Here is a 21,086-nt window from a genome sequence, read left to right as displayed (position 1 = left end):
TGCATCAACTGCACTGTGTGGATTAAAGAAATAAGTTTAAAAATTTTAAATAAACAGGAAATAATGTTTGATAGGGAGGGAGAGCCGTGCCACCACAAGGAATTTTATAGCTAAGAGGAGGAGGAAACAAAGACATTAATCAACTAATTAGCAGTCTCTCTTTTTACTGCTAATTTAATCTATTCCTCTCAGCCTCTTTAATGGTATTTTCCCCTGTCAGTTATAACGAAAGAGAGGTTTAGCATTTCAAAAGTGTATCCAAGCCTTGCCATGACAGGGTAATAGAATGGTCACACAGGCTGGGAGGAGGCCTGAGCTCAGGGAGTGAGAAAGAAAAGAAGGATCCTGGGGAAAGGCTGTCCTTAATGCCAGTCTCCACAGAAAATGAAAGGGAGAGAGCTCTGAGCCTTTTTAAAATGCACAAGGCAGAGCACCCCATGATAGCATGGATTCTCCACCGCAGCAAATGCCAGGGCCAGGGCAAGCCTTCTGGGAGTACCTTAGCATGCAGAATTTAGACACATGGGGGATGTTGTCCGTACTAAACCAAACCAAACCCTCAGTGACACACTGCTTTGTACCTGCATTATTTATTAACTCAGCACTTAAAAAAAAAAAAAAAATAATCAACCTCACCTCTCCCCACATGTCCTTGCCTCACTATTTTCCACCACTATCATCCTAATCAGCACATTCTCTGCCATGAGGGACTAGTAAGAATATGCAATGTGAGCACAGTGAGCCAGATCAAGAGTATTCCCAGTGCTAGTGTATCATGGCATGTTTGACTGCTCCGTCCTCCCCTTCGTCCTCCGTTCTTCCGCCTCCATCCCCCTTCTACACCCTGGGGTAGCCTTTGTGTAGCCACACTCCCCCCACTGCACTCCCCCCGCTACTCCCAACACACTCCTCACACACCCTCAGTCCCTCATGAACCATTCTCTTCCCCTCCTCCATCCCTTACAATCACCCTGTTAAGGGGGCACAATGCGGCCTCCCCATCCCCACAGGCTTTTTATGCGTGTCGGACCTGCTTTATTTAAGAAAGGCTCTGCAATGACCAGCCACAAAAAAGGCAAGTCTTAAAAAATTGGGCCAAAACAAAAAATGCGGGGGATGGGTAAGAGGATGAAGAGATTCCTTAAGCTCCCTTTCGCCACCCCACACATACACAAACACACTCCCCACCTCTCTGCCTTTCCTTCTCACTCACATCTGTATTAGTGGAGTAATTGGGAAACTTTTCCAAGGTGAAGCTAGTTCAAGTGAACATGCGTATACACAATGCATTACTCTGTCTGCAATGTAAACTTCTTGCATTTTTCATAACTTTAATAAATAATTCTTAGTGCCATTTGTGAATTGAGACAGAAACCAGACAACACCTTTCATCCTATAAGGACACACCATTTATAATTTCCGCATAGACTGGCAACAGGGAATGTTTGCCCTCCACATCAACTGTCAGAACAAGATGCATTTCCTGTACTGACAGACCCATGAGTCTAATATCCTGGACACGCCTGTTGCTTTCTAGTATCAGCCAGCTCCAGACTAAAATGCTTAATATGAAGTTATGTTTTGAGCATTCTTAGTGTAGACAGCTTAACTTTGTCTGGCTGTACGTTTTTAGAGCTTAGACTGACAGACAACTTGACAGACAGAAGTGACACTTGCTAAATAAGTCATAACAACATTATTACCAAGCCATGAGCATAACTTTCCTCAGTCTGAACCGTCTAAACTGAAGCCCGGTGAGAGATAGCAGTTAATTCCTGAGGGATTTGAAATACCAAGAGGTTGACACACAGAGCATTGGGATGTATCCTCAGACTTATAAAGTTATCTGAATCCTTGGATTCTCCGTGCAGACATGCGTATCATTCAAGCTGCAGCCAAGGCAAATTACAAACTATTGACGTCAGATGGATTTGTTAATTAATCCAATTAAGCAGCGCCTTTAGGTCATTAAGGGAAGAGCAGTTGGAGGAAAGCAGATCATTAGGAGTCACCGCCTAATTATCTACCCTCAAACAAACTGCTTTGAAATGTTTATATAGTCAGTCATTAATGACTTGGCCACAATTCTCATGAACAGGAAGACGACACGGGTTGCCCTCCCACATTCCTCTATGTGGTTTCACTAAGCCAAAGTCTGCCTAATCCTGGTTCTTAGGGTGTTAAACTCTCTGCTTGATTTGGATTAGGATCAGATTAATATGAATTAGTGGAAGTTATAGAGATATAGCTTTATGGACACTGTCACCTCACACAGGTGTTAGATTTTTCAACTCAGGGAAAGAGGTGACACAGAACACCTAAGACTTTTTCACACTACGTTTCTCAAGACACTTACTGCTCTCACACAACATCTGTTCAGAGGGTTAAAATATAAAAACAACAGCATGATTGTAGGGCTATTTGGAATAAAAGGCAACTATTAAAAAAAAACTGATTTAAAAAGTGGGCTGTGAGAGATGGTGAAGGGAAGAGGCTAGCTTTAATGAGAATGTTTTCAGGCAAGACGACAGAGATGGGTGTCACCTGTGGTCTCTGGTCATTAATTGGCTCAGGTGCCTGCTGTGTCTTGTCATATCATCATGATGTAGGAGGTGGAAGCACTCTGCAATTTATCAGCACTTACAAGTCAATTTGTCAAGATCTCAGCGGCTAGGTGCTGCCGAGGCTGGGTCTGATTACCAGGACACCACTCCCACAGCCCATATTTTTCAGCACTAGTACATACTCACACTTATGCACATTATGCATACAGTCACCCAAAGAGATTCCAACATGTAAATATTTAAAAAGAAGATATTTGCTTTAAAATGATATCCTGCCTGTTAATATGTATTGTTCTATCAGCCCTTACTTCCTCAAAGTAATCCGCAGTGTCATTTTGAGTGTGAGAAGTATAGCAAACTCTTGTCCTCATCTGAATGGTACCTCTGAGGTGAGTATAATTTCTGACGAGCACTTGGAGGAGAGATAACAACCATTTAGTGTATAGCAGGAAGACAGATCGCCTGATAACAGGGTGAGACATGAAAGATGGAGGCATCAATTTACAACCTTCAGACAGGGCAAGGCGGCAATAAGTAAGTCACCATGAGTTTGACAAGGGCAAAGGTCATCACATCTGTCTCCCTCTATTTCACACATACAAGAAGTATGAAAATACTTTCTTACAACCGGGCTAGCAATGTGAAAATCATCTTGATATTATCTGCAGAGATATTTAAACAACATTAAGAATACCTTCCCTACACTAAAATGAAGTTGTTAACCCTCCAATTAGCAGCAAATATGAAGTCTTTTCCTGGCAAGTGGCGTGTAATCCAATTTTCCTGACACTAGTGTCTAATCCAAGACCAATCCTTTGAGTATCTGCTGTCCAGTCCATCTCTATTAGGCAGGCCCTATTCTCACGCCTCTCCCCAGAAAACATCCTCAGACATCCCCACAGCTAGGAGTAATTGGAAACCTTGGTGTCTGATGGTCTTTCTCACAGGTCAGAACCATTAGTGGCTCAGCCCAGGCTCAGGATCTGGCTGAGGGTGGAGCAGATGGAGCCACCACCTACCTCTAAACTCTCACCTCTCACCCTACTTCCTGTTTAGGTGATACAGTGTTTCCTCAAAGGCCTGTATAACATACTTTCCCAAAGTAAACAAAGACCCAATTCAAGAAACCAATCAGGAAGCACAAATAACATTTGAATATGGATGAAGAAATTCTGATGAAAGACACTGATTCAAAAAGTGGACGAACATGTCCGCCAGACAGAATTTATACCTTTCCGTTTGAGCTGAGATCACTAACATTTATACTCATGTAGAAATACTTCACTTTTAGGGACATCTGGAAACTTGAACTATTACTTAGATTATTATATACACGTTGGAGCCATAAGAAACAGCAGTAAAAGGGCCCAGATGTCACTTTACTCTGGTACAGTAGGTTTATATGTAAGAGTATAACATAAATAAATAAACTTTATTCCTTATAAATGTTTTTTTGTCTTACACGGTTTTATTTTATTTATTTATTTTTTGTTATTACAGATTTTGTAGTTCTTTGAATAAAATGCCCCTCTAGCTCCCATTCAGGATGCACTTTTCCTAATGTCTTATAATGGGGTGGCAGGCATTTCCTTCTCCTCATAACTCAGAAGCAACTGACCTGGAAAACCCCAGCTATCATGGTCCAGGAGTTCTATGAAGACATCCATGTGATGTGTGAATAATGTGTAACATAATTAGGAACAATACGAATGCAATAAAAAGCGGCATCAGAGGACAAAGATGGCTAAAACCAAGCTGTTGTAGCTCCACATAAGCTGTACAAAGACAAACAGTGAGTGAAAAGAAGACAACTGAAAATGAAGAATGTATGTAGCCTAATTTGAGATGCCATGGGTTTTCATTTAAAAAAAACAAAACATAAACAAAATGTTGCACTCAGCAGTCATCCATGAGCAGCATTGCTACATACATGGAAACATGGTCTCCATAGGGGCTCATGCTGTCTACATGAAGGATGAAAGCTGCTCTCTCCACTGATCCCACATGGCTTCAGCACTTTATGTGTTCTCAGCTCTTAAAAAAGTTTGACAACCCCTTACACAGTATAACAGAAAAACACAGTCAATGTTTGACAAAAGTCCAATGTTCAAAAAAGTATTTTCTTATGGTTGGGGAAGTTTGTGCTTACATTTGCCCTGCAGCAACCATTATTTACTGAGAAAGCATATATTTTAGTGATACATTTTCAACTGTTTTGTTCTGCATGTACTGTATAAGGCCTGTAGCATCACAAAAAATAAAGAGATAAATTGAGTTTTGTTGTCCTCCTGCTGCTCTTTTTCAAACCCAACTTGTAAAACCCAAATAAAAGACTATATCTACTAGATTACTTGAAAATAATTACCACTGACTTACCTGAGCACACATGGAGAATTCCTAAGAGAAATACAAATCCAATAGAAGTTGGAGACATCATTCAACGTCTCTCTTATGAGAAATGTTCTTGTGTAATCCAAATTATTCAAAAAACAATTTAGACAACAACTCCTTCATGTCAAACTGCAAAACAAAATCTTAGAATCCAGAGTTTGAAAATGTAAACGCGCAGATTTTGGTTTTTGAGTCACCTCGAACAAATATATAACAGTTCCAAGAGCAGTTTATTAAGAGCTTGCTTTGGCTGCTTGCTATGGATGGGATAAGGGTTAAAAAGATAGGGGGGAAATAATACAAAAACAGCGCAACGCCGAAATGTCACCACATGTTCTGTTTCAGTAGGCTAGTTCAATTGAACAGAATGACGGCATGTGTTAAAAGTATATCTGAACAGATAAGTAGAAGAGCTCTAGCCTTTCTTTGAATTCATGCCGTTACTGCCGTGCGCTCAAAGCAGTGAAGCGATCTCATTCAAATCATTTATTTCCTTTGTGCAAAAAAGGACAAAATAATAAATCCACTGTAACTGAAAGTTCCGTCAAAAGTGAGTATAATAACGCGAGCGCTCGCTGTAGTCCACGCTATAAGGCTCCTTGATGTCACATTATTTCAGTCCAGTTTTGAATATGTCACTTGAGTTCGGAAACTTTGCGAGTTAGTCCTGTCCTCCCTCATCCACCAGATCCAGACACAAGATCAGTGCAACTTTTCCATCACTTTTCCCCCGTTTCTCCTCTGCTGCAACTCCGATTGATAACCGTGTGCGTCGCAGACACCGAACCTCAGGCTTGACAGGAGACGTAAGGATTCATATTCACAGCATTTCATTCAAGGAAAGCAGAGTGCCTCGTCAATTGGTATGCGCCTTTCAACCCCCTCCATAGACCCGACAATGTTTCCCAGAGAAGAAATTTAACCTCTTCCCGCCTGGATCAAACTGAGCAGCGCAGTTACCCAGCCCAAATTGGCAGGCTACTGGATTTTAACTATGTCCAACAACATGAGAAACCATATAAAACTATCTGGACATCATTCTTTCTGTGGTTCATAACTAAAAACAAATTTAACAGCCTATTCAAATGATATTCCTAAAGGGACTTTAGTGTGTTTTTAGAACTCAATAGTTATTATAGAATGGTTAGAAAAATACTTTTTATTTTCATTTTTCATCCTGTGGTTTCATAGTGCAATAAAATATCGATATATATGACTATTACAAACTATATTAGCTATAATATGCTATGAAATTTATTTCAGATACAAATATCTGTCATCAAAATGTTAAACATGATATTTTGTATGATGTGTTGTGTAGATAAATTTAACATTTTCCCCAAAGTGACGCAAACTTGGGGCTTACCCACATAAAAATGTGTTTCTGTGTTTCTTTATTTTTCCATTTCAGACATTAATGAATCAGGGTTTCTCTACAATGGTGGGATCAGTTTAGCCTTTGCCTGCTATTTCTTTGACCCTCTGACTCTAACCAACTTTAGACACAGAGTAGCTCTTTTATATCTGCCAAATATAATTTATAACTGTGCAAGTTATCTTGCATTAAAATATCTCAAATGTGGGGATATCGTCAATGAATAAAATGAACAGCTGAAAGACTTTCATATTTCCACAGCTCAGCGCATCTATGTCGGCTCCACTGAACATTTGCTACCAAACAGCGCCCTCTAGTGAAGGTTGCTTGAACTAATCTAAGATTTCCACCAGGGAAAAACACATATGGTAGGCTGAACATATTCATACTCTCATAACACTAACACTTCCCTTTATGAAACAACTGATTAGGCTGTTCTGAATGAAGGTGCAATAATCAAAGCACTATATATTGTGAAGGACAAGTCAATGAACAGCTTAATGCGTTATTTTTTAACTTGAGCACATGGATTTATTTATGATTAGGTGCAAGACTACTGTTTCAGTGCAATGTGCATCTTCATCAAAGCATAGTAGCTCTTATAGGCATATCTTTTTCAACATGACCATAACACACAGTTTAACACATTGTACAGTAAAATACAAATACAAGCACTTTAAACACAATCACTAGAAATTAAGGAACAACATACAAATCTAAAATGAACATCAATGATGATAAAATGAATCTGTTCATCGAAACATTATGCTGCTTATCAACAGTTATGGTAGATACAGCACTCTGGTGTTTGCACTAAAAAATGTACTTGGATCTATTTGAACCAATCGGAATTAGCCCATGGATCCCCTTCAGCAACCTTTACATATCTCTATACACCACAATATACTCCATCGGGAGTTTACATGTGAATGAATGTTGCCATAATGAAAAACGTTTGTCTTTCAACTCCGAACGTGTTTTTATTTCTCATTCATCCATGTGTGCATTACATTACAGTTTTACATACTCCATTCCCACTTGGTCCTCATGTGCCCTGTTTTCCTGAAAGCTTTTACAGCACTGGATCTGTAAAGTGGCTGTTCAGCTGAATACCACCAATTGAATAGTAAAATTTCTAGCCAGCAGCAGGGAACTGTAACACTGAAGCAATTATCAGTATAGTCCTCACTTAGGCCCACCGGAAAGGGAGGGTGCCTGGGAGGGCTGATTGCTACAAGAGGACGCGAGCATTTCAAATGTTTGATGTTATACAGCAAAGAAAAAAAAAAAGCAAAATCAATGTCACACTAAACACAGATCACTGACAGTGCTCTCATCTCTATTTTTCTCCTCACGAATGTGCAAATGTGAAGAACGCTAGGAAATGAATATGCAAAATGTAGAAAAAGAGACTTTACTGGTATTATTGTAATGTTAGATTTCAAAGAACATCCTCTATAAAAAGTATGCATATGGTTAAGTTATTCTTTGATCTCTGCCCATGGCCCCACCTCTATCATCACATTTTCATAGTCTGATGTTGCAACAAAACCTTTTGTATTCGGGTGTGATTTCACCCTTCTAAAGGTTGAAACAAATCCCACAGTATGCGCAAGATATGACGACTGAGCTCTGTGAACAGGGAGGCTCTCTGTCCTCTCTCTTTCCCCTCCCTTGTAACCTTGATCAGACCAGCAGAGGCAGGAAAAATGACATCTTGTCAGGGCTGCGATGGCTTCAGAGACAGCGGAGAGCTTTTAACACCACAGCCAAATTGCTTTCACACATAACAACTTCCAAGAATGTACAAGGTAAAAAAACTTCCCCATCCTGGACTGCAAAACGCTCCAAGGCTTTAATGCTTTAACAGTCACTAAAGTGAACCAAAACAACTATGGATGTTATCAAAGATTTGATGAGTCATTATTTTCTGGATATGTAGTATAGCACTTTTTTGTACTTACTGTGAAAGAGTTGGTTACATTTATGTGGTTTGTTGTAGGAGTGCCTCGAAGTTTGATGGTTTTGGTGAAGTCCAAAATTATTAGGCAGCCGTTTGCACCAATGAGACTTCTGTGGACCCTTATGGTCTTTAGGAACTCCCAGCATGACCAGCATGGCAAACAGCACCACCAGCAAACATGAAATCTGCATGGTGATGTGTGTAGACAGCACAGGGCCAGTAGATGTGCATATAACTATCACAGAAACATGCCTTTCTTGCTGGTTCAGTGGCTACAGACTGTTATTCCTTGAAAAGTGGCAAATAATAAAAAATCCAAAGATCCTCTTGAAAATTCTCAAAAACAGCAGCAAAACGCAAACATTGCTGCACTTCCCACCGAGAGTCCTTCATGCTACTACCGTTGAGATCTGCCAAATACATAAACCCCTGCAGTCTTGGCCAGTCTCCTAAATCCAGTGACAATGTCCCCCCACCCAGAGTACGATGGGATCTTAATGAGGGCAACTCTATACACAATGTGCATGGTGAAGTTCACTGCACTCTCCATCTTACCATCTAGTCCCTCAATGGAGAGACTGTCTGTCATCTTCCTAGCCTTTTTATCTCTGATAAATCTCCTTTTAATATTCAAAAGGAGTTTGTGGACGTTCCATCTTTTCTTATGATGTTTCTATGCATGCAGCAGGACGGGAGATCCTGTAGGCTACATGCTGAGCCCCTTTTCAGATGTGTTGGACTCCTCACAAAACCTAAGCCCCCTCAACATAGAGGTGATGGGGTGACAAACAGGCGGGGTAAGGCGAGGAAGCCCACATTCCCTTTTGCCTAACTAAGACTATTTAATGGCTTTCATTCCCATCTCAGCAGCACACCAAAACAAGATGGCATAAAACAAAACCTTTCCCCCTCGAAAAGATACTCCCCGTAGAGAGGCAAACAAAACACTCTCTCCCAATAGACAAAAAAGTAAGAATACTTTTCCATCTTCAGAAAAAGTGATGCATTTTGGGATTTCACACTCCACAGGCTGAAGTTTTACCTCCTGAATATGTTAGGAAGTAAACAGAAACTTGTCAAAGTTGCAGCTAGAGTCACCTTGGACAGAATGTGGCAGTCACAGGTACAGTATATTTGAGCTCCCTTCACAGGCACTTTAGTTGGATGGTTACCATACTTCACTTGCCTCACATTCACTACAGCCTTTTATCATTCATGTGCTGTCCTTGAGGAGGCAACCTTTTATTTATTCATTGTGCTATTTTTCTTTTTATAAGACAGCACTTCAAATTTGTAGTCTTTGTGGGTTAGCAATGGGCAGCATGTCTCCAAGGTGTTTTGAATAGATAAAAACAAATAACATGAGGTGAAAAAGGTTTTATTGAGTAAATAGCTGCAGGGGGCTGTGATCTGTTTTACATTTACACAAGTAGCCCATCATAAGCAATATCTAGGATGACTGACTGAACCAGTCAGGAGTGCAATGTCCTCTGACAAGAAAGGGCAAGACTCTCAGGGCTGTTTTATACTCACAAACAGACTTGAAGCTGCGTGGAAAAGGTGAGGAAACTGGATAAAACACCGGCTGACAGATGGCCTCAATCCCATCATTTTAAAGCTCTGTCGTTTTCTTCCCAACAACCTCCATGGAGGAGTAAAATTTAGGAGTGTAAACATATGGAATCACATTTACTGAACGGAGACAATTTTTATCCAATCCCTTGCAACATACGTAAATCTCTTATTTTTAAAACGTCCTGTAAGAAGTAACTGTTTTATGATTTTATGATGTGTGGTTTCTTGAATCTGTGGCATATATCATGTTCAATGAAGACTTCTTTGTCATGCACAGGGCTTACAAGAAGGAGAGCTCTCCCTGCTCTGTCATGGCCCGCTTGAGAATAAGATGATTTTCAGGTGGCGTGAAGATTGTTAACGTGGGACCAACAAGACTGTATGGATGGATGGGAGACAAGAAGTGATGTGACGGAGGAGAGGTGAAATGACCTGAAGTCCTGAGCAAGTAAGGTCATATTGGTGTTATGGTGTCACTGCTAAAAGAAGGAACAAATCATTTCTGATTGGTTGCTCAGGGAGTGGTGAAGCTCCAGGAGCACAAACCGTGCCACAACTAACTGCACAATTCCCTGCCATGATAAGAATTCTACTATGTTTGACATGAATGACTTAGTAATGTTTCTGCAGACCAGCCAAACAGTTTGTGATTAAAAGTCAAGACTGTCAAAATGTATGAATAACATAGTAACTAAAATGTTTAAAGCACACATCATTAGAGTATGGACATTTGTCTTAAACATAGCTAGGGGCCAAATGAGCTAGGGGTTTAAATTTAAATTACAGCTGGCCTGTCGGACTAAAACCAACCATATTTAGACCTTGACATATATCAACAGAGACTGAAAATGAAGCAATAAGTGCAGTCTTGTCATATTTCTGGAACTTCTACGACAGAAATCTTTGATTGTCAGGCCATTTCCTTCTGCCTGTCCAGCATGGACAATAATCTGGCTCTTCAGCTGTACAAAAGAGCCCAAGAATGTATTATACTGGGCTCCATCCCAGAATAAATACAGTTAACCCACTGAGATGAACCTCAAATACAAGCCAAAACTTATTTTAAAAACTGGACAAGACTAAAAATGTCTCTTGTTAGTGTTATATTGAGAGTTTGCCAGAGAGTGGCTGAAGGGACAAAAGATACAAAGCAAGTAAGATGCAAAGCAGAGTGTAACAAAACATAAACAGAAGAGTGAGAACATTCTTTTTCTCACTATAGACTCTCTGTTCAGCTTTCAGACATGATAAAAAGGACAGGGGTCCGGTGAAAGAAAATGACAGAGAACTAAACAAATCTGTTTCTGTTCAAGGAATGTCCCCATGCATGACGCTGCTGCAAGAAATGTGAGGCGGGGAGAGGGGGGGCAAGAAAGAGGGGGAGCTTCACAGGATGCCGCGACGAGGTTCGGAGCACAAAGCAGGATGAGGCGATAAACAGGCTGTTGCTTTTCCGCTTGCCTGCGCACACTGAATCCCTCTTTCCCTGTGTCTTTTAATGGGCCTCACATTAGCATCTGTTTAGCGTCAGCCTCGACATGGCCTGTGGAGGCTGATTAAAATAACCCAGCTATCACATAACATCCTGGCAGCAACATCAAAATACAGTCAAAGTTGGAATATTTGCTGCAACAGACGTTCAGGAAGTTAATGTGAATATTCTGTACTTCTGTTGTCAGAAAAGTGTTTATTAGTTGCTTGTATTCAAACTCCTACAAGATTATGTTCCATATAGAAAGATGTTGTTTATTATGCTGGTAACAAGCATTCAACACTAAGATTACTATGCAGCACTTCAGCACTGCCGTATCCAATTTGTACATTTCAATGCACTAGCAAAACAGGAAGATGAGATCTGAACACAATAAGATAATACTTCAGTACAGACTGTCCTTGGATTGCTCCTCTTCTCATCAAACTCAGCTTGCTGAATGACCTGCGCCTCACTCCCTAACTCATAGAAACGCATTGTATTTCATGCTTAATTGGCTTAATTGGTTTAGAGACAGGAGAGCTTTAACGACTGACAGTGGGACTCGGGGAAACGGAACCAAGAGATTCCTTTGTTCTTATCACTGCTGGACCTCAGCCAATCTCATGGCAGTAAGATACAAAACAAGATCCTGACCAAGAGTGGAGCTCAATCAGTGCTACACTCTGACCACTATTAAAGTAAAAACATAAACAGCAATTTCCTGGTCAAATCTCTTATTTTGTAGGTGATGCATTGCAACTGCCTTTATGTGAACACATTTAGGACATTTTCACCAGCGTGAAACTCTAATGGAAAACTGGTAAAAATGTCCAGTTCTCAGACTCCAGACAGTAGTTTTCTCTCCTGTGTTTATGACTTAACAGGTAAGTAAAAAGTTTTGCCATTACAATCTTTCTAAGTAAATTTGTTTTCATCTGTGAATCCCCAACTTCTAAATAGGACTAAAAGCAGTCATGTTTTCTTCTAGGTGAGTTTATACTTTTCCATGAACTAAACATTGTAATTTCACCTACTAAAACTTCCCAAAGTTCCCAAACCTGATTCACAGATCAAAAAAATTACTTAGAAAAAGTATACCTGCAAAACCTTTAATTTCACCTGTTCTTAAGTCATTAACATAGAAGAGAAAACTATTTAGATCAGACTTGAATGAATGAAGAATGTACGACAATCTATTCAATAGTTGTTGCAACGGTTCACTCAAAATCATAAAGTCAACCTCATGTTGGCATTAGATGAAAAGTCAGGAGATCACCAAAGTAACTTGGAATCATCCTCTGGGGTCTATGAATAACTGTACAAAATGTCATGATAATCCATCCAATAGTTGTTGAGATATTTCAGTCCAAATTGGTGGACCGACTAACCAACAGACAGACGGACATTGCCATCCCGAGAGCCACACTGCTACTGTGGCTAAAAAGTCAGTCAGTGTCCAGATCAAACTTGTTTTTACAGGCTAGATAAACATTCCTAATTTCAATACTTTGGTTTTATACATGTTTTCTTTCATATTTTTGCAAGCAGTAAAAACACAAATTGCTCTTTCAGTATTCTAGACTAACCTCAACTGCAAACCCAAACTGCCATAGAGCTGAGAATTAATGAGACATCAATATTTTTTTTCTCAAAGTTATTTCTCTCAGAAACTTTCCAGAACTGTACTTAGAATATCATTCTGCAGTAGTTGTGGTTTCAGTGGGGCCTTAGAGCCAACATCAGTGACTGATCTCTCTCTGAAGACCCTGAGAAGAGGAAAATGCAAAGACACTGCTCATGCCCAAAGAATTCCCCGTCCCTCAAATAAAAAGCCTATTCTTTCTTTCTCTTTCCCTGGTGCGATCAGCTGCCAAAACAAACTGGCGCTGTGATGAATGTAATAAATATGATCGATGGGATATCTGGCGCTGCTGACCTCACACCACGCGCCAGAGTCCAGGGAGCAGGTGCTGCCCAGATTTACAGCCCCCCCAATTCCACGATATTCTCCTCTCTCACACACAGACGCTGAGCCCTGCTGAGACACAGCCACAGTGCTGAACCTCCACAGCCCCCTACAGCTCACACGGAGTCTCAGAGAAACAGGCTTAATATTGGCTCTGGCTGAACTTCATGTGCAACATGACTATGCATGAATCACATCACCTCTAATAAAACCAGCAATGACTTTTCAGATCATCAAGCCGTCAGTCATGGCTGACAGTTATTAGAGTAATTTCTGCTAGGAGGAGTAAACAGTGCTGTCCGTGAAGTGGGGAAGCACTCCTCTTGTGTTTGCTCATAAAGATGGCTAATTGATCTGAAGGTGAAGGCAGCTCTGGAAATGAACATATAATCTACTGTGTTTTTTTCAGAAATAATAGCAGTGGTGCTGCTGTTGCTGGGTCATTTGAAAAAAAATAACAAGGGACCCACAGCAGCTCTAACACCACCATTTATTACTTTTAGTAGTGCTGTATCTTCAGTAAATTCCAGTAAATTCAAAGTGAATTATAATCAACACATTGATTATAACATACAGTAGTTAATAATCTCATGGATGTGTGTTTAAATATACTATAAAACAAACAGCATCCAACAACATATAAATCATCAGGACTAGTACAAACCTTTTTTTAAATAAGTGAAATGAAATTTAAGATGGATCAACCTCTCACAGTGGTAGAGTGCAGCCCAGTTTCTACTTTAAACAGAGGATCATGAAACAAAATTTAAAGCACTTCACACTTATTTAAAAAAATACACTTAGCACTCCGGACTCCTTTGCTTTTTGGCTGACAAAAGTAAGAAGTTGTGACACTTCAATAGTAGTTTGGATTTTATAAAGCACGCCTCATGTAAGCTCTCCAACATATCCAAACAGCAGTGCAGAGACAGCAGCTATACAGCTAACATTTAGAAAATGTTTACTGTTTACTGGGTCTGCTGACTTCCTGGCTCCATGCAAACATGAACAACTTAAAATAATTTACTGATACTGCTCTTCCAGAATTTTTAAATATTATTGAATCTATTCAATACAATTTTGCCATTTTGTTTGTGACAAATGTATTCCTGGTGTCACAGCCATCTCTTTTGCAAAGAATGTGCATTAGAAAAAGTATTTTGGGATAGTGTGCGTCAACACAGAGTGTGGATCCTCCACCTTAATTGCCTTATAGCATCACACTGTTCATTGGGGCTTGGTATTGACACTGTATAGAAACATTTGCTGTATGGAAATGTAGTTACTCTTGAGCACTTCATGATAGGTAGAACAAAGTGCTTTGAAATCTGAGCAGATTATCAGAACCTATTTTTGAATGCAATAAGACATACTGTAGGTGCCTCACTCTAGTGATTAACCTCTCTTATCTTTTCTTTCCCTAGTTTAGACTGGTAAATGTCAATGATATAGCAGCTTTATGAACCACCAATGTAAGAGGAGCAAAAGAATTTCCTCCTCTCCTCTTTGAGATGTTGAAGAATGTGACCCATTTACATCCTAGGAAAACACTTATTATCCTTTCACTGAGAAATTAAGTGTGTTTGACGGGCCATGAGCAGCTGATTATTAGCACTTAACAAAGCTCTATCCAATCTTCTTCCCAATTATCAGGAGAACACTAGAAACATGAATCTGAATATTCAAATTTAATTCTCACCTCATAGTCTTTGTGCTTTCGACCCGTGTGCACTTGTGCTAACTCCCATCTCAAATCTTACCCCCACTCCAGTGCCTCTTGACCACATTACTCCTCTGTCTATCCTGAGAAGAATGGCTAATAGACCCATTTCCTGGGACATTGTTAAGCTAAGCTGTGTGGATGAGGGAGATGAAAAGAGATTGAACAGGGAACGAAAAAACCTTTACTGGCCTCAGCAGCACAGATACTGCGGAGAAACTACGTGTAGGACATTAGTGCATGGTTATAACTAATTATATCTCAAGTGAATCGCTCCTCCAGGCGTGGCCAAGGATCATTCTCTATTGTTGCACTGCTAGGAACTGAGTGCTGCTGCTGCACTGGGGATTATATGTGAGAGCGCAGCTAGCCGAGTGTGTAGCGCTCCCTTTGCTTCCTGTATGATGATAACCATGGCACTAAGACTGATGATCATAAGTTAATGTCATGGAGACGTAACACGCTGTTGCTGTGGTGACTCTTAGATAATATATGTGTGGGTGACACTTTCAAGGAAATTGGTTTTAAGGGAGGGGACTCAAGGCCAGCGCAACAGCCCAGAAATGAGTGCAAAGGACAAATAGAGAGTAGAGCTCCCCATCTCTCTCATGGTAAAGTTCTCAGTGCCATGTATCCAGACACAGACCACTCCACCTCTGCATCAATAAGGGGAAAACAGGCACCTGGTCTCCACCCATTAAGCCTAATCTCGAAGAAACATTTCTGTTTTGAAGCTGCACTTTGCTTTCACAAGAGTTAAATGCTCAAGTTGTTCCTCAATTTAATGTTGAATATCCTCCAGTTTATACCCTATATACAGTTATGAAAGTAAGCATCTTGTTCTGCTCCAATAAGTTAGCGTCACCTGAATGAAATCAAAGTATCTTGGCTGTGCACTTACTATATGGGAATAAGAAAGCGGTATTTGATATGCAGTAATTAAACTTATTTATTTTTATTTGTCTTGAAAATAATTAAAGTGTTGTGAATGTGAGCAACAACTTGTAGTAACATGTTCTGCTGATTTTAGTTCCCATTAAATTAGCTTGGCTGTGCTCATTTGCATGTTAACAAGTGTTGGCAAAGTGTTATTTGATTGCAATGAGTAACTGTACAAAGCTCTCTGAGCATTTCATTCCTCTTAAAAATACACATCTTGTGTACACAGTTCATGACAAAGTGTTGGCAAACAGACATTTGGCATTCAACTCTATCTGTACATGTATGCTTTTCTCCATTAAGAATGCCAGATTCAGTCACAGCTGTGACCTTACAAAGAACAATAGGCTGCGTATATTGAGTTTTGTGGCATGTTGGATGAAACACTTACTATCGTATAAAAAAGGCTTAGGGTTAATGTATACTTCAGTGAAAATGTGGCATATGACAAAGTGTCAGCTGACAGAATTGTGTGACACACCACTCTGCATTCATAGTTCAGTGATGGTATTTGTTCTTACTATTGCAACCAGAGGTCAAGCTCAACTAGGGCTTATTTATATTCTTCGAGAGAAAGCCAACGTGCCTAACTGTTGGATATTTTGAAAACAAAGAAAATGTTACAGTATGTTTTACCTTGTTTACAGTAAGGAGAAGGATTCCTATCTTTAATAGGGAGATGGTGGGACATACCCCAAGGAGCATGTTAAGTGTTTTGGTGGTCGAGTCCATCTCATTAGGCTGTATATCAATCACCATGGTACTTGGACCAGTCTGGTGGATGCTTTTGGTACTTTCTGTTACCCTCTGTTCTCTCTGCAGGTTTTCTCAGTGAATAATCTACATTCTACCTACCATTCTACATCCTACCATTCAATGATGTACAGTACAGCATTTCAGAGTCTGTGATATTACGAAATAAAGTGAACAACATTAAAACTGCCTTTGAGATAAAGTGTTGCACCTTTTATGTCATATGACATCTCAGCCAGTACTTGTACCTCTCTATAAACTAGGCTCATGTGTTCTTAGTTGTGTGTGTGTGTTTGTGTGTGTGTATACAGACACAAAAGAGGAGAGCCTTCAGTTAATAGCATCAGTAAGCAAGCCCAGTGTGAACAGGTTATTAAAGTCATACATACACTTACTTTATCTTCATGGCTGTGGCTTAGCACCTTTCATATTTTCACTATAGAAATGTGGAATGAGAGCCTGCATTGTCATGTATCTGTTGATTGATATTTTTTATGCCATCTTTTAATCTTTATGATTGTTCCGCAAAATCAACCTCTTTGACTTAACAGGAATTAGACTTGACTTTATTATCACACGATCTGTCTGTACATTCATCAGTACAGTGAATGTTATTTTTTGCTGGAGAAGTTCAGGGGCGACTGCTTTAAAAGAATAATATAATATGGTATTACAGTAGCCTGGACACCTCTATTCTGCAGCCAATCAGTGGTGACAGTGTGGCAACCTTCAGTTCGCTTACTTCCTTCTCATCTTTATTTCCATAACCTGACAAATAGAGCAGCTCTCTGAAGATGCTGTCTTTTGTGATCTGTGACAAATGCAATGGTAGCTGTCAGCAGAGAGGGTGGATATGAGTGCTGATGTGCTCTCTGAAGTCACGCTTAGCTTTTCATGTCAAGGCAGACTAACCAAAGACCTGTCTTCTCCGTGTGTGTCAGGCTGCCAAGCAGCGGCCAGCAAAGTGTAAATGCGAGAGTTTTAGCATGCCTCTCTAATCCACTGCCTTCACACAGGTCAGTCTCATTTATTATGAACGTGAAGTTCTGTGCAAAGCTCTTTGATATCAGGAAACAATTAAGAGCTGGCTGAGAGTCAATGTCTTAGGGGACCAATAAAAAACATTTTTAATGTATTGTGAACTTCAGGTCAGCATGTGGTTCCTTGTAAAATTCACAGTAGACTGTATTAGTCCCAGGTGACTACCATATAAGACATTACCGCGTCATTGCCTAGTATTTTGCCAGCGGTTTTTAGTTTTATATGAAATAAAAATGGGTCAGGTTACAGCACTTGTCACATTGAAGTTCTTCACCCAGACTGACACATCTCAGAATTTAATAAACACCAGTTGTGTGGAAGGGTGACAAGGACATACCAGCCTTCTTCTTCATTGTCATGTGTAGGAGTGAGATCAGCTAAACAGTGAAAGATACTCATAATCAATTAATGTCGTTCTCTGTAAAGGTCACTAAGATCACATGCCAAAGACACAATTAAACACAACCAAGAACCTATAGGATTCTTCTCTGTAATGCTTGAAGGAGCACTCCATTTTCACCTGAGCTAAAACTGGCAGCTGTCAAGATTATCCTCACGTTCTATCCAGTAAGTCACGCTCCCTGAAAATGGAGTCTTTGGCAGCCAACCACTTTGTTCCATCAGCGGCAGACTGAGGTATTAGGGCACATTAGTCTCATTTCCAATTCACTGACTGGGCCAGATCAATTTCCTTCATTTCCATGCACAGATGGGATTAAATGGCCAGATTAAAGATGAACTCCTGGCACTGTCCACTAGACAGATTTATCATACTAAAGATGAACCCAAATGCAATGAAGCAGACATGATTTTCCTACTTAAGCCCTCACTGAAAGAATGCCAAGTCTGTTGAAAACTGGGGACTTTGATGATATGCTAACTTTAAATTGAAAGATTCCTGTACTAATAGTTGTTTGGCTCAAACTTTTGAAATGTGTTGGCATCACTGATAAAAACGCAGCTTGATACTGATGATAATTGTATGGTTTTGTTGGTTATTGTCAGAATTTCAAGCAAAATAAAATCTAGAGCTGCCAGGCTACTGCACACAGTGATGAACCTCATAACAGTTAATTGGGACTTCCTTTTTGTTTTCACAAGATTTCCTGAAGCTGTGTGAAGTCCAGTGAATCACTTAGGGAGGTAGGTCTCCTCACTGGGACAACACACTGAGAACACTTTTTACCATCCCTCTGGGGAAGAGCCCAAAATAACCCAACCAAAATACATGCGTCATCACTAATTTTCTCCAGACTTGAATCCTTTGTGTGTGCTCGTGTGTGAGTCAGTCCCTCAGGTGAGGACCCCATTTACAACTCTTCATTTCCCTACAGAGCTCTGTGGTCTCAGGAGAGGTTTGAGGTTTGAGGTTTGAGTGGCACTATGTGCCCCCTTTTCTCCTCCTCTTTCAGCACTCAAACCTAAGAACCTCTTAGCAGCGATCATACTATGAAGATAATGTTTGAATATATATTTGCCATAGAAACGGCAGTAAAGCTTATTTATTCTGTCACAACTGTGAGGGAAATTCTGTTAGAAAAATGTAAACAATTGGCTGCCCCAAGCGCATTTTGTAATCCCTATTCTGAATAAAGGGCTAATATATAACAGGCTTGTGTAATAGACAACACATGATCTCTTATTACATGTGAAATAAAGTTTCTCACGAGTTAAAAAAGTGTAAAAAACTGTTTATTTTAAGAAGTTTGATGTAATAAATAACCAAGTGTAATTTCTTTATCTGGGATTAACTTGACATTTCCCAGAGCTTATGTATGTATGCAAGGACACATTAAGAATCATGGGTAAGCAGCAGCAGTACCTGTGTAGCCCAAAGAGTTGTCATCCTCATGTTCAGTGGTGGGAGCTGCGGTTGCCCCTTCGCTGGCCCCATCCTGAGCGACTCCCGTCTCTGTCAACAATAACACCAAAGGGACTGAGAACCCAGATGCATTATGCTCACTTTCCCCACCCACGGTCCAGACTTCCAGCCCTCTGCACCCATGACACAAGCAGAGAGCGAACACACAAAGAAGTGCCAGGATCCATTCTTGTAAACTCTGTCTCTGGCTGCAGACTCCAAACACCCTCATTGCAGTAAACAACCAAACCTAACCCTAACCCACAATCCCAAGAGTTGAGTATAGTCCAAATGTGTCTGGGGGAAACTAAATTTCACACATGCATCAATCAGTCGTTGGGTATAGATCCATCAGAATGATGTGTCGATGCAGTCCTCAGCTTTTCTCTCTGGGCTCAGCAGGAGGTTGTTCTGTTGTCCAGAGTTGGGCTTGAGTTTAAGTGTGTGGGTGTGAAACAGAGTCATCTCTCCCGTATGAATAGCCATAAGTGGCTGTACCCCTAAGGGAGCACATGGGCAGGACAGAGGAGGGAGGGCCAGGGCACACTCTGCATGATTGACAACGCCACTCTGCATGCACACACACCATGCACACAGTCCTGATGCAAATACAATGATGCACCATTAATTGCTAATCAGCTCCTTTTGATTCGGGCCTGGCTTTGTGCCTGTGTCTTCTTCGGAGTGACAGGTTGAGTGTTTGTGACAGGAGGTGTGAGGGCGGGACAGTGGGGGGATGTGAGAAAAAGAGAGGCAAAGATGGTTGGGGTGTAGATGGCTTATGGGGGAGATGGGAGGCCAACTGTGCCCTTATGATGGCTCTGTGTGAAATAAATCAGACTCAGCCATGCCCATTCTCTTTGTGGCTTTCTGACAGGGGGTTAATTTAGGCCGGGTGGTTGGGGGGAAAGAGGAATCTTAATCAAAGAGCATCCAACCCTTTTAGCTAACTGAGTGGCAGTCTGTCGGAAGTATCTGTTTCTTCAGTGAGATCTGGCATCACTTCTGTTAAATAACAGACGGGCAGACAGAATTGCTCATTGGAGAGTACTTTAGCTCACCGGAGTGTGAAGAAGAGGGTGACCCGTCATTTCACCTGCCCCTCCCACCATTAGACAACTGTAAAATTCTACACTGACTTTTTTAAACACAGTAATGACCCCAAATCCAACAGTTTTGGACTCATTAATAAGAGTAAACACAAAAAAGACTTTCAAATACAGTGATCACGTCCCCCCTGCTGCTGCTGTAGTGTTGCAATTAATGTGACAGTTAAAGGGCCTCACGCTGGGCCGAACCCATTATCTAGCATTTCTCTGCCTGTCTGTTTATCCAAACAGCAGAGTCTGACTGACTAACACTGCAGGAGAGCAGAGCCTCTGAGTCACGCAGAAAAAATCACATAGGTTACTCAGTCATGCACATGAATGAAGTGCAATAATACACATAACACATGAGATGAGA

The 21,086-nt window shown here is 40.6% G+C and overlaps 1 protein-coding gene across 3 annotated transcripts in view; it reads right to left on the bottom strand.

Annotated features, from left to right (window-relative positions):
• robo1 (roundabout, axon guidance receptor, homolog 1 (Drosophila)) overlaps positions 1-21,086 on the bottom strand; it is a 200,482-nt gene that overhangs the window by 122,660 nt on the left and 56,736 nt on the right. The window contains exon 2 of one of the 3 annotated variants that reach the window (XM_038692247.1): positions 19,584-19,673. The exons of 1 other annotated variant lie outside the window; for it this stretch is intronic. In XM_038692247.1, the coding sequence (XP_038548175.1) occupies positions 19,584-19,673 (90 nt within the window). Of the gene's footprint in view, positions 1-4,940; positions 5,852-19,583; positions 19,674-21,086 lie in introns of those variants that run through there. One more of the 3 variants, XM_038692246.1, reaches the window with a different exon arrangement.

Source organism: Micropterus salmoides, unplaced genomic scaffold, assembly GCF_014851395.1.
Source record: "Micropterus salmoides isolate LMB-PRFRI ecotype aquatic unplaced genomic scaffold, ASM1485139v1 Ms_hic_scaffold_3, whole genome shotgun sequence".
Classification (NCBI taxonomy): domain Eukaryota; kingdom Metazoa; phylum Chordata; class Actinopteri; order Centrarchiformes; family Centrarchidae; genus Micropterus; species Micropterus salmoides.
The sequence above is the reverse complement of the archived record's forward strand: the minus strand, read 5'-3'. Positions and strand labels throughout refer to the sequence as shown.